General features: G+C 37.8%; 1 protein-coding gene across 1 annotated transcript in view; it reads left to right on the forward strand.

The window, feature by feature from the left end:
• WDR64 (WD repeat domain 64) overlaps nucleotides 1-14,608 on the forward strand; it is a 120,871-nt gene that overhangs the window by 16,172 nt on the left and 90,091 nt on the right. The window contains exons 3-6 of the mRNA XM_086342677.1: nucleotides 1,513-1,615; nucleotides 4,336-4,439; nucleotides 8,623-8,772; nucleotides 12,158-12,372. Coding sequence (XP_086198803.1) covers nucleotides 1,513-1,615; nucleotides 4,336-4,439; nucleotides 8,623-8,772; nucleotides 12,158-12,372 — 572 coding nt within the window. The remainder of the gene's footprint in view (nucleotides 1-1,512; nucleotides 1,616-4,335; nucleotides 4,440-8,622; nucleotides 8,773-12,157; nucleotides 12,373-14,608) is intronic.

Genomic DNA, 14,608 nt, shown 5'->3' on the forward strand with positions numbered 1-14,608 from the left:
AAGCAGTAGGACTGAAAAGAGGCCTCTGAAAGGTTGGGGTAGCCCCACCTGACAGTTAGCAAGGACGTAAGGACCTCGGGCCTTCCTTTCAGCATGCTCTCGATCCTTCAAAGGGACTTAGATGCTGCATGCAGAATGTTTTGTACTCATGGAAAGTTAGCTTCAATTTCTGAAAAGTAATAAATTTCTTAATCTTTTAATGAATATTGGTTTTGCTGATGGGAAGAAAAATGGAAAAATACAAAAGAGTCTTTGATAATCTTGGTCTTCCCAAGGAATAAAACCTAATTGTAGGAAATTATTAAGGCAGTTGATAGATGTTGTGAGGTTTGGATGTGGGAGAATGTAAAGGAGGAGGTAGCAACATTTGTGAAACAACTGATGAAAGGATATGTAAACACATAAAGCTAAGCCATTACCTACATCAAAATAAACGAATGTTATTATAACAGACTGATATATAGTTGGTCCCTCACGGGCAGCTTCTTAGAAAGGTGCGCTCCCAGGCCTACAAGTCCGAACTGCACTTGAGTAAGATCCAGTGGTTCATATCCACACTTGAGTTTCAGAAGCTCATTCTACTCATTTACTAACAAGACTAGCTAATCTCAAGTTTATGAGAAATACAGTGTCATTAACTTCTAAGAACTTTATTTCTGCTTATCATAAGACAACTGAAAAAATAGCTATCTTATGTTTCAAATTCCTTGGAATTACACAATCTTGACAATTTATTCACAAATAAAAAGTACTTTATTTCTTCAAGATATTCTTTTTATAATAATTGATTAATGCAATTCCTGGAGGGTAGGATTTGGAACAGTAAAATTCCAAAGTGAGTGTAAGTGTTAGTTTCTCAATTGTGTCCAACTCTTTGCCACCCCATAGACTGTAGCCCGCCAGGCTCCTCTGTCCATGGAATTCTCCAGCAAGAATATTGGAATGGGTAACCATTGCCTTCTCCAGGGGATCTTCCTGACCCAGGGATCAAACTTGGGTTTCCTGAACTGCAGGCAGATTCTTAATTGCCTGAGCCACCAGGGAAAGCCCAACCCCCGCCCCCCTCCCCTACCACCAATAAAGAAATGAAAAGTCTTGCTCAGGAAGATTTATGGAAAATGGGTAGGAATAGTTATTTGAGAGTGGCAAAATTCAGCATCAGTGTTCTCAATTGAGCACTGAGAACTGTCTGATGAAGACTGATTTGATTTCCAAACAAGTGCCAGCTCCTAATTGAACTATCAGTCTGAGCAAGGATATCAGCCTGGGACATCAGTTTATCCATTGGAAAGAAAAATCTATGACTGCTCAAAACTCATGCCCATCAGCATGCAGTATGCTGAATAATGTTAAACCGCCTTCCGATATTTATATCAGAACTTTGTATTTATAAAGCAATGAGTTGATTGTTAATTCAAAGTAAGCCTTCAGATTCAACTGACATTAAATCTCTTACTCTATAGCCATTTCTGAGATACTGTGAGTGTTTACCTGTGTTGTTTGGATTTTCAGATCTTTGGCTACTTTTCCTCTGAAGAAGATTCTCTTATTAACCAAATGGATGAAGAAAATTTGGTTTTCCTTGTTTCTAGAAAACAGCGAGTTGTAATTTCAGGTGATAATTTAATTTCCCTAACAAATTAACATGGGTTTTAATATTTTATCAAAAATAAATAGTGGGAATACATTTCCATTGAACCATTTTCCATCTTATTTACTTGATCAGTAATTTATAACAAGAGAGGGGAGTGACAGTTTCAAATGCAGTATCAGAAGAAACTTGCAGTCGAGTTGGAAATATTATCGTTGCTCTGAAGGACACTAAGTAGGGAATATAAGGAGGGAAAACTCCCATTTTTCAGGAATGGTTCAGATCTCAAGTTAAATCTCTCCACAGTGTCACCTCAATAATGTGTGCTCCAGTACCAAATGGATCAATCACATTTTTAAAAATATATATTCTTAAAATTGAATTTTCAAGTTTTCACTTACTAGTGCTCTTTCCCAAGCTCCCATCCTTGATTATATTATGGAGGTTAGCCTTAACACCTCTCAGACTGTGCATTTGGGTTAATAACAGAGGAGTGTTAGTTCAGTTTGAGGTCTCCAGTTTAGATATGTCATTTGCTTTAAAATTTGAGCCTGGGTCCCGTGAATTCATTTCCCTGTCCACTATTGAAGCCATGGGTTTTCCTTCTTTTCTTCCCTCCAGGGTGGGAGAAGTCCAGGATGTGGAAAGAATCTGTCTCTGTCCTCAAGCATTTCATCTCAAATTCTGAGATGAAGGACATAGTCTAGATCAAATCTGGTGTTCTTTAAAAAAGAAAAAAAAAACAAAAAACCCTGAACTTACTTCAGTCCTTTGTGAACAAAACCCACCCTGGTTTTTGACCCTTCCTTAGCCCAACAATAGAGCTCACCAGAGCCTAAACTCCGGGCTTCTCCATGGGAACTGTCATCAAAGAACAGAAGCTAGGGAGCAGCGGTGATCCTGCTGTCATCACTTGAGGAGTGGCCAGTGACCAGGGGAGACGTGTTTCTGGCCTCCTAAATTAGAATTTCAAAAGCATCTTTATAGATGGCCATTGAGTTCTGTAACTTGTTTATTCCCTCAACAAATATTTGTTAAGATCTGCTTTGTAAGCCAGGCTTCCCTAGTGGCTCAGTGGTAAAGAATCTGCCTGCCAATTCAGAAGACATGGGTTCAGTCCCTGGGTCGGGAAGATCCCCTGGAGAAGGAAATGACAACCCACTCCAGTATTCCTGCCTGAAGAATTCCATGGACAGAGGAGCCTCGCTGGCTACAGTCCATAGGGTTGCAAAAGAGCTGGACATGACTTAGTGACTAAACAACTTTGTGAACTAGGTGACTTTCTAAGTGCTAGGAACACAGTGATGAACAAACAATCATAAATCCCTGACCTCATGGAATCTATATTCTAATGGGGGAAGAGACAGACAATTAAAAAAAAAAAAAAGAGTAAATTAAGCACTATAGAAAAAAATAATAAAATGAGCAGATTGTGGAGAAAAATAAAGCAGGAGTGTGGGAGGAAGTTGAAGTTGGTTTGGACACGCGAACATGTGCTGGGACTTAAAACAGGGTAGTTGGGAAAGACGTGGAGGAGATACGCGAATAAAGCACACACTCCACGCTGAAGTGGAGTGGTGGGGGAGGGAGAACAGCAGAAGAGGGGGAGGTTAGAGCCGCAGCAGCGGTGAGGGCACTGATGTCCAGGGCCTTGAGGCCACACTAAAGACTTCTGAGACAAACAACTGTGAGAGGGCCTGGCCGGAGTTACACTTCGACAAATGTTCAGGCCTCTGTGATTAAAGTGGTCTATAGTGGGGAGGGAATGGAAGCAGGAAACATGTTGGTGGCTTGGCATAAAATATTCTCAACAGATTTTGTGTTTTTTTTTCATAGTGACCCCTCCAAGCAGTCTTTTGGAACTTTTTTCCTAATTGCAGGAAAATCCTGCAGGAAAATTTTCCTGCAGGAAAATCCATCCCCAACTCCCTCTCAACCTCATTTCCCCAAGCTTCAGACATTTTAATATCTCAGATACTGTGTCTCTGCCTATGGATTGTATGTACATCCGAACTTTGACACAGAGAGTAAGAGTTGTTTACATGCCTTGCCCACCAAGAACCAATTTGTACCCTTTTGGAGAAAATAATTTCTCTGTTGAGAATGTGTGGGTTAGGCAGATAATACTGGAGTATGAAATTTGTTCCCTTGCTTTTCCTCCCTAAACATTTGCAATTATAAAAACTTGATTTAAATCATCCTGGGAAGAGGCTCAATATGTGTGGCTTTATCATTCAGCACATAGGCAAAGAAACAGGAAAGTGTTTTCTCCAAAATACATTAAAAAAAAAAAAAAAAAAAAGAAAGCCTAAAACAGTATTAAGGCAGTTTCATTTTTTTGTACTGGAAAGCCTGAGATAGTATTAGACTTTCGTTCTGTGTAAATCACATGGTGACAGTTCAAAGAAAGGATTCCTGAATGTGAAGATCTTGAAATAATTCTAAAAGACATTTGGAAAACTCATTCTCTGAAATGTGCATGTTGTGATCTTAACAGCTTCTATGGGAGATCATGGACCACGTTTAGTTGGAAAGCATTAAAAAGTCAGATTAGTATCTCTAAGGATAATTAAAAAGCAATCATTGCTCATTTTTTTGGTTTTATTCTACTTTAGTTTTAAAGTAACTAGAGCCTTTCTAGCTTAACGTTGGTTGTTTCCTTTTTCTTTTATGATTAAAACTCTAACAAGTGACTTTTAGGGTCTTTACTGCTAGGAGCTGAAATGAGTGTGTGCCATTCACAGGGAGTAGAAGACGGGATGTGATTAAGTGCATTGTCAAGATCCCTCAGTTGGATTTACTAATAACAGCTTCTCAGAAAGGAATGATAACAGTCTTCAATAGCCAGGTAATTTGAGAGCTTTGTTTCCTTCCTCTCCTACCTTTCTCTTTTGTTTTGTCTATGCATTATGCCTATGTATCAGATGCAGCAGAAACCATAACCATATTTAAGAGTTATTCCAAGAAATAAAACCAAGTATTATTAAAACAAGAAGCTTGCTCAACCCCAGAGCAGCTTTTGAGAATTTAGTAACCACATTTGTCATTGTTCCTCTGGGTAACCTATTGAACCACGTGCATCAACACAATTAAAGGATGCTCTTAGATAATTTCTCAAATAAAATGATAAAAACTCACAAGTCAAGTGATTTTGTCATAATACTACCAAGTAATGAAAGCTTCCAAGACGAAACCTTGTGCTTGAGGTTTAAAAAAAGGCTCAGATGCTAGCTCCTCTATTTTACCATCCTATATGTTAAGCAGGGAACTTAATGAGCCAACTTACATCTTTTCATGTCTCTTTTTCTCGTATTTGTAAAATGAGGACAACAGGATCAGTCTCCCCGCCCTCAGAGCACTGTAGTGAACATCAAATGAGATAATGAATATGGACACATTTTAAGGCATTGCTATTATTAATGTCATTTCTTTCTAAATTTATGTTTTTGGACTTCTATTTTCAAAATATGAGGGACTGTAATGGAATGTATGATGACATGATAAAATATGATATAGACAAGTGTTTGGTGTTAAATATACAAAAATTGATTTAATTATTAATTTATTTTTAAGTAGAGTCACGCTTTAGACAAATAAAATATGTTTAAAATAATTATCACACGATTAAAATTTCAACAATGATTTTCAGCCTTTCAGTGATTTTCATCACAGGCAGACAGATTGCGTCAAAGGGAGCCACCTGCACCCAGAGGTGCAGCAGGAGATTCTGAGTGCAGGTGTGGAGACTGGCTCCCCCTACGACCTCCACCATAGCTATGCATGTTACCTCTAGGCCCCAGTTCCTCCTCATCCAGACCAGAGGACATGTCTCCCTAGGTAGTTGTGCTGTTTGCATGATTTCATCAATACAAATCACTTAGCTTCATTGTAAACCCTTAGTAAATAATGACAATTATAATTATGAACAAATAACGTGAAAATAAAAATGGATTTGCCTCATTAAGTAGGCTTCCCTTGTGGCTCAGCTGGTAAAGAATCTGCCTACAATGCAGAAGACCTTGGTTTGATCCCTGGGTTGGAAAGATTCCCTGGAGAAGGGAAAAGCTACCCACTCCAGTTTTCTGGCCTGGAGAATTCCATGGACTGTATAGTCCACTGGGTTACAAAGAGTTGAACACTCATTAAGTATGAAAATCTTCCTCAGTCTCTTTTTTTCTCTATGCATTATTATCCTTTTCATTTTTTTTTTACCTTTAATTCCTCAAAAATAGAACTAATATGGTATCTAAAGAAAAACAGTGAGGAGAAAAATTATGATGTTCATAATGAAATAGTTTAGGATTATGTGAATTCAGTGAGATGGCATTATCAAATTTCCAGAGATACGTGTGTGTCTCTTTCTCTTTCATATACACATAGGATTATGAAAATTTTAGAGCAGATAAGGGAATTTTAAAGTGTCTTCCACTAAAGATGGAGAGAAATAGAAGAGGAATTTCTCTAATCCCTTTATTTGTTCCTTTAAAAAAAAGTCCCTGGTTGCAAAAGTATTTTTGAACTCTTCAGATGAAAGACAGTCTGTGATGACTACAAATAACAATTCGAGTAATCTCTTTGATTCACATTTTCTTCTTTTCGCATAATCCATCCTTCTAGAATGCCATTTTCTAAACTTCTCCAAAGACCATTTGAGCATGCAATAGAAACTAGGTCATTAATAAACTTCAGACCCTTACCTTTACCTTGGGAGCAGTTAACATGTCTTAAGGGTATAAGAGGGCTTTACCTGGGGGCTCAGTGGTGAAGAGCAAGTGCAAGAGATACGAGAGATGAGGGTTGGATCCTTGGGTTGGGAAAATACTATTGAGAATGAAATGGCAACCACTCCAGTATTCTCGCCTGGGAAATCCCATGGACAGAGGAGCGTGATGGGCTAGAGTCCACGTGGTCACAAAAGACTCAGACATGACTTAGCAACTAAACAACAACAACAAAAGGGTATAAGAGGCTGCTCATGTACTTACTAGCTCTCCTGAGATAAATCTATGATTCTTCACTAGTATAGTACTTAGGATATTATACTCACTCAATACGTATTTATTGGGGCTTCCCTAGTGGCTCAGATGGTAAAGAATATGCCTGCAATGCAGGAGACCTGGGTTCCATCCTTGGGTTGGGAAGATCCCCCAAAGAAGAGAATGGCAACCCACTCCAGTAATCTTGCCTGGAGAATTCCATGGACAAAGGAGCCTGGTGAGCTACAGTCCATGGGATCGCAAAGAGTAGGACACAACTGAGCGAAACAACACATACACATACATTTATTGAATAAAAGAGAAAACCCACTAGATAGAATATTCTTAAATCTCAGTAACTTGAGAAATAACTTTCAAATGAAATGCTTTTTTTTCCTGTATTGATCTATATTCATATTGACCTATTTGCCATTCTTGCCATTGCTGTTAGCATTATTTTACAGTCCCAAATTTTAGTATCAGAGGTTGCTCTGAATAGTTAAAGAATGTGAGGAACTGTACAAATAGAAGGAACAAAATAATTAATAAAGTTTAAGAGCACTGGGCTTAAAGATAAGACACAGAAGCCTAAAGTTGCCCAAAGCAAACAGTGCGTTATTCCACAGAGACAGGCTTTTCAGAAGCAGGAGGAACCAGAAGACTCACAGAAGGTAGAAATGACAGCTGAGGTTAAACCAAGGAGATAACATAGTGCTTTATACCCAGTATTTTCATCTTTAAGCATAGTGCCAACGGGGGTTCATTATTCTCTTCCTTTTTCTTTTTTAATAGATGAAAGTTCAGACCAGTACCAATGTTACAGTAAGTACTTTTTAAAATTCTTAATTAAGTTAAAATGATTGATGATGATTCTTCCATAACCAATCAAAATCTCAGTGAAGAGCCTGAATAGGCTCTGAGAATAAGATGTTTTCATAGGTTGTAGTTTTATCTTTATTGACTAGGATCCAAACTAAACCTTGAGCAACAGCAAAGAGGACACAGATCTTGTTTTCTGAGTTAATTTGCTTGGAAATTGATTATTCCCTGAAAGCTTCAATTTAAAAGCTTTGGCTGCTTTTCTAAGTGCTCACTGTTAAGGAATGTAAAAAAAAAAAAAAAAAAATGGACAAAACCCACACAGTGTGAGGACAAGGAACTAGTCAGTGATAGTTATTTGAAAACATTTTAAACTTGAAAACAGCATAAAAAATTTGAGTGCAATTTTGTAATTGATTCAATACATATTACTAATTGGAACAGCAATCTTGTCGCAAATGTTGTAAAGCTATGGTGACTTCCCACTGTAGAATCCATGGCTTCTCATAGTGGAATCCCACTGTGGAATCCCACTGTAGCTTTATGAGGGATATGGAATGGTTGGCTTTCACCTTACCTGTATGCACTGAAATGCACTGAGGTACCAGGCAGAGGAGTCTCTGAGTCTCTGTTTCTTAAACTTTCTTAAAATTCCTAATGGGTTTTACAGAAGATTCAGGGCATACCTGGAGCACCGGGAGCCGTTTCTGGCACAGACACACTCCCCAGTGGGAGCCTTTGTTCCTGTAACATCGTGTGCTGTCAGTGGTAGTATGGGTCCAGGCCATGCCAACCTGGTGGCTTTTGGAAGGCATGAGGCAAACTTGTTGGCCTCAAGTTGATCCCTGACCAGATGATCACCAAGGTCTTATCCAGCTAAAAATGTTAAGCAGGAGGACAGGGCCAGAGAACTTGCTTAATCAGCGCCCTAAATCTAGTCTTACCTCCTATGAAGAAGTGTTCTCATGCAGAAGAACAGTGCACAAAGATGATTGCTTGACCAGTGGCTGTGAGCTTCCAGGGAGCTGTGCCAGGGCCCTGGCTGTGCCATTCTCCAGCTGATGGTGCTGAGAAACTCAGGGTAAAAGGGAAAAAGATGAGGCCCTCTTGTCAAGACATCAAAGAAGAGATATTGTGTGGCTCCTCTGCAAATAAGGGGGCAAAATGGTGCTTTTAATGTAACTAATCTACTCCTTAGTAGCCAGTCATTATGTGATAGAACAAAACACAATATAGTCCAAAACACAACATTCTGATTCCATGTTTTTCCATCAGGATACCTCCTGGATTACAGGATGCGATTACCTCTCACAGCTGAAACGAATTGTTGCTACTACCGAAAGGACTATTATTGTCTGGGATTATAAAGCTCAAGGGAGCAGCCAGGTACTGTGTTAAGGGAAATACTCAAAGAAATTGGATTGTCTTTTCCATACAGGTAGGATATGAGCAACTCACTTTCTCTATTGAACATCAGTTTCCTCATATATAAAATGAAAGTGAAGTGAAAGTTGCTCAGTTGTGTCCGACTCTTTGCAGCCCCTTGGACTATACAGTCCATGGAATTCTCCAGGCCAGAATACTGGAGAGGGTAGCTGTTCCTTTCCCCAGAGGATCTTCCCAATCCAGAGATCGAACCCAGATCTCCAGGATTGCAGGCAGATTCTTTACCAGCTGAGCCACCAGGGAAGCCCATAAAATCAGGGGTTAACTGTTAATAAAATAGTCTAGCCCAGCAGTAATATTCTGAGCCTTAATTAAAAGGGAACATATTTTCATTTAGCGTATGTTTAATTTGTTTTGTTTTTGAGAGCGAGAGATTGACTAGTTCATTTCTCATTTTACACCTTTCTCTGAATCCAAGTATTATCTTTGATTATGCTCATGTTATCCAGTTCAGACTTTCCCTTCAGTCCAGCTTTATTTGGCAAGAGAATTACTAAAATCAAATACCTAATTCTGGCAAAAAGAATCTAATGGGGTAGATGTTAATGTTAATCCTTTCAGTAAATGAAATGTTACGGCTTAACCAATTTACAGTATTTATTGAGCATCTGCAGAAACAAAGAAGAACATGTTCCCTGTACTGAAACAAAACTCAGCCTTGAGGAATCTCGTGAACAAACATAACATGTAATACAATGGTACAGAAAATTATAATGTAAAAAAGAACAAGAGCTCAGGGAGAGGTGAGATCACTAAGAACTTCCTGAGGGCGTATTTAAATAAATACGCCCTCAGGAAGCAGGCTGATTTTGACTGACATGGAAGATTAAGAAATAATTTACCCTTCCTCTGTGCCATACTAGTCTCAATGAAAAGTAAATTTCCTATGCTTGTCCATAATATTGGCCAACTAATGATGCCAAGATGATTTTAAAGAAGACAGCTGTTTGCTTAATGTATTTTAATATGTGATGTGTCACTATCTCGTGTCATATAGTTTGATTATAATCTCTTCCTTCTCACTCTCTTGTTTTCACTCTTGGTTTTCATTCTCATAGAAACCTCCACTGTGTTGAAAGCATCTTCTTCCATGCTTCAGTACCCCTGCTTCTTCTCTCTTTCCCTTCTCATATTACCCCCAAGATGGGTCATCTCTTAAATCTCTGTCCTTCAAAACTTGAATCTCAGGTAGATGCTATAGCCCTGCTTTACTCCCTTGCAGTGGCTAAGCTCTGCTAGAGAAGAACTCAGAACCACACTATTTGGCATCGCTACAAAGTAAGGGTCTGCCACCTCGCTTGAGCACTCAGCGTCTTCTATCAACCTGTTTCTGATTCTTGCCAACTCACTTTCCCACTCCTGGCAAGTGTTCCCTTTCAGCAGATTAACTTCTTCCTGTTTCTGAGAATACTGAGTCTGGAAGGTTTCTCCTCTTTCAAATTCCAGCCTTAATTAAGCTTTAATTAAGAATGCAACACTACTTCCTTCCTTTCTTTGTTCCTCTCTCTAAAAACAAAATTTGACACTCTCTGTATCCAACACCCCCATCCCCTCCCGCCTTGTCCAGAACAAGGCTCTATAGCTTCTTCCCTTTCTCTTTTTTTGACATTAATCTCTTCTCCTAGGATCCTCCTTTTCAACCTCCTCTGAATCCTCCTCTCAACCAATTCAGATCCCAGATCCAAGGTCAACTTCCATAACCATGGGACCCAAAGTGACCTCTTCAGTAACTCTTTATCACAGCGCACTGGCTTATTTTTTAAAGTGTACATCCTATTATCTGGAATTATCTGTTTTATTCATCTGTCTCCCCCAACTGGGATAGTAGTTCCACAAAGTCAGAAACTTTGGTTCATCACGAAAAGGAAATCAAAAGCCTCTTGATGAAAGTGAAAGTGGAGAGTGAAAAAGTTGGCTTAAAGCTCAACATTCAGAAAACAAAGATCATGGCATCCGTCCCACCACTTCATGGGAAATAGATGGGCAAACAGTGGAAACAGTGTCAGACTTTATTTTTCTGGGCTCCAAAATCACTGCAGATGGTGACTGCAGCCATGAAATTCAAAGACGCTTACTCCTTGGAAGGAAAGTTATGACCAACCTAGATAGCATATTCAAAAGCAGAGACATTACTTTGCCAACAAAGGTCCATCTAGTCAAGGCTATGGTTTTTCCAGTGGTCACGTATGGATGTGAGAGTTGGACTGTGAAGAAGGCTGAGCGCTGAAGAATTGATGCTTTTGAACTGTGGTGTTGGAGAAGACTCTTGAGAGTCCCTTGGACTGCAAGGAGATCCAACCAGTCTATTCTAAAGGAGATCAGCCCTGGGATTTCTTTGGAAGGAATGATGCTAAAGCTGAAGCTCCAGTAATTTGGCCACCTCATGTGAAGAGTTGACTCATTGGAAAAGACTCTGATGTTGGGAGTGATTGGGGGCAGGAGGAGAAGGGGACGACAGAGGATGAGATGGCTGGATGGCATCACTGACTCGATGGACGTGAGTCTGAGTGAACTCCGGGAGTTGGTGATGGACAAGGAGGCTTGGCGTGCTGCGATTCATGGGGTCGCAAAGAGTCGGACACGACTGAGCGACTGATCTGATCTGATCTGATCTGAACAGCCAGTGCCTAGAATGGTTCTTGCCATATTGTAGGTGCTCAATAAATATTTGTTGAATAACTGAATGAACCTGTCAATATGTTCAAGTTTTATTCATTCTATAGGAAACAAGACAGATTTAAAAATTTTTAAATACTTTTTTCTTCTCTCTTAGGTAGAAACTAAGTTCCAGGAAAGCAATGGCTATATAGCTTAGTGAACCCAGTTTGATAATACAGAGCCAGCTCGATAGATGCTTGCTGAGTATTTCTGGATACATGTAGATGTTAGGATATTTTTCTCCTTGTAAAGTAATTGGGACTTTGATATTAGATTTTCCCATTACCACTCATTTTTATTTCAATGGTCTTTTAACACCTGAACTTTTTTTTTTTTTTTGCTTCCTGTTAATATTGCCTTACAAATTCAAGAAAGGAATATTCATAGTAATATATCAGAAAATCTCATTATTTATTGGGCCAAAGATAGATACCTCACACTTTTCTCCAACAAAACACCCAAAAGCACAGTGTTGGGCTCACAGCAAGTGTTCATTAACTTCTACTTAGTTAACTTTGTTTTTTTCAAGTTCCTTTAACAGTGGGAGTATCTAAAATGAAAAACATCAGAAAAGTGAAATCTTATAAAGAATAAGAGCAATATTTAAATTTAATATGTAGATACTTAGAGCAACACAATAACATTTAAAGTGTTCTTCTATTTCTAGGAAAACTATTTTGTCATAAAACCTATGGATCATTGCCTCCTCTGCGTGTGTGTAGTGTCTCTGCCTGACCAGCTCTGCCGAGATGATATCCTCTTGGGGGACGATGGTGGTTTTGTGAGCAAATTCACAGTAAATAGTGAAGACTTTGGATTAAAGCAGGCAAAATCCAAAAAAAGATTACAGAATCAGGTCTTAGACTCAAAGAACTTCAAAAGGTAAGGATATGATATGGATATTCCAATAGTTTTAATATAGACATTGTTCAAGTGTTTATATAATGAAAATAATATGCCAGACCCCATGGTAGATATTTTAAATACAAAGCTGAAAAAGAATTTCTTTTTGTTTTTTTCACCTCAAGGGACTTCCCATTATAACAGGGAAGACAGGAAAATCAGCAACTGAAATCCCTATTTCAAATGCTATTGACAGTTAAAATCTATAGATACTTGAATGAATTAAAGAGTTCAATGAAAAATTAAATCATAAAAAAGGAAAAGGTACATATGACTGTTTCCTAGTATTTAAATCTGCAAGAAGATTCTAAACATAAAAACAATGGATACAGGACTCAGATAAAAAGTTTGATAGATTTGACTATACACAAAATCAAAAGATAATATCTTGAAAATAAATAGCAAACTGGGATAAATATAAAAATATAACAGACAGTGGGTTACTAATCTTTAATAGGTATTAGAATTCAATTAAAAATAATAATTTCTCAAGATAAAAATTGGCAAAGATGATGAACAGATAATTTACAAACATACCCACACAGTAGAAATAGTCAATGAACGTTTCAAACTGATCATCAGGCAAAAATGCTAACAACAGATATCTCCAACTGATGAGATTATGGGTGATTTCTATTGTCTTGTTTATAACTGTAGTGTTTTTGAAGTTTTTAGAGTAAGGTATATATTAATTTTATTAGCAGAAAAACAGACTTTTGACTAAACACAACCTTTTTATTAATCGAAGTGCAACTTAAAGTCATATACAACTTCTCACTTACAAAATTAGAAAAGATTAAAAATGGGTACGATGCTGTGAGACAGGCATTCTCGATTACTGCTTGTGGTGAAAAAATGAATTGAATCCCTTTCTGGAAAGCAGTTTGTGCAGATGCATCAAAGATCTTAAAAAACATTTATGCATTGAGGCCTGTGATCCCCATGTGTTTAAAAATTTAAGCATGATTATCACAGCATTATTTCTAATAATGAAACATCCAGTGTCCAACAATAGGGGAATGATTAATTTAAATAAGGAACCATTTAAATAAATAAATCATGCATTATATAAATGTATAATATTATATAAATTCTATAAGTATATTTACATATTTTAAAAGTGTCTATGCATGTGTAACACATTTATATGTAAAATACATTTTTATCAGAGTCCTAAAAAATATTTAAGGCAGCAAAGGCATGCAATAAATCACAGTATAACCATATTAGAGGATGCCATGCATCCCCATTAAATTATGTTTTGAAAAATATTTAATAATATGGAAAATGTTCATAATATAATATGAAGTAAAAATACTTTCGTTTTTCTATGTACATTTGAATCTAGTTTAATTTTAAAAACGCATAGATGTCCATATGTATATATGTCCGTGTGTGTCTGTGTACTTCTATGTAGAAAGAAAAATGCTGAATGAAAATATACCCAAACATTAACAATGACTGTCTTTGGAACCTAAGAGAAGTGACTTTTATTTTCTTCTTTATGTTTTTCTACTTTCTAAATTTTGTACAAACAAAATTTTTCTTTCACAGTGAGAAAAAAAACTTAAAAATACAGGATTATATTTTGTTATTAATATAGCAAATGTTTTATACCAGAGTTAGAATATGTAATTAAAAGCTCATTTACAGCTATCGCTACAACAGAATTAAGACTAGTCCATTGCTGAAACCCTAAGAATGACATAATAGTTGTCTGGCTCCATTTTCCATCTTTCATATATGAACAGTATGACATAGTTCCACCAAAGTACTAGCCTCTAATGGGAGCCTTTCCCAAAATGTGATATAGGCTGTTCTATCCATTATCAAGCACTTTATTCCTGTTATGATAGCCTCTTAGATGCCGAGACGTGAATCTTCTCTTTACTGAGATATGTGTCTGCTGTTGCTGCTGTTTAGTCACTGAGCAGTGTTTGATTCTTTGCGACTGTGGACTGTAGCTCACCAGGCTCCCTTGTCCATGGGATTTCCCAGGCAAGGATATTGGAGTGGGTCGCCATTTCATTTTTCAGAGGGTCTTCCTTACCCAGGGATCGAAAACAAGTCTCCTGCATCGGCAGGTGGGTTCTTTACCATTGAGACTCTTGGGCATGACTTAAATTATTTGAGACTGAAGTATATATGGTGGCTCAGATGGTAAAAAATCTGCCTGCAATGCGCAAGACCTGGGTTTGATCCCTGGGTTGGGAAG

The sequence above is a fragment of the Bos grunniens genome, chromosome 16, assembly GCF_055505025.1.
Source record: "Bos grunniens cultivar Pamir isolate PY7600 chromosome 16, Bosgru_T2T1.0, whole genome shotgun sequence".
Taxonomy (NCBI): domain Eukaryota; kingdom Metazoa; phylum Chordata; class Mammalia; order Artiodactyla; family Bovidae; genus Bos; species Bos grunniens.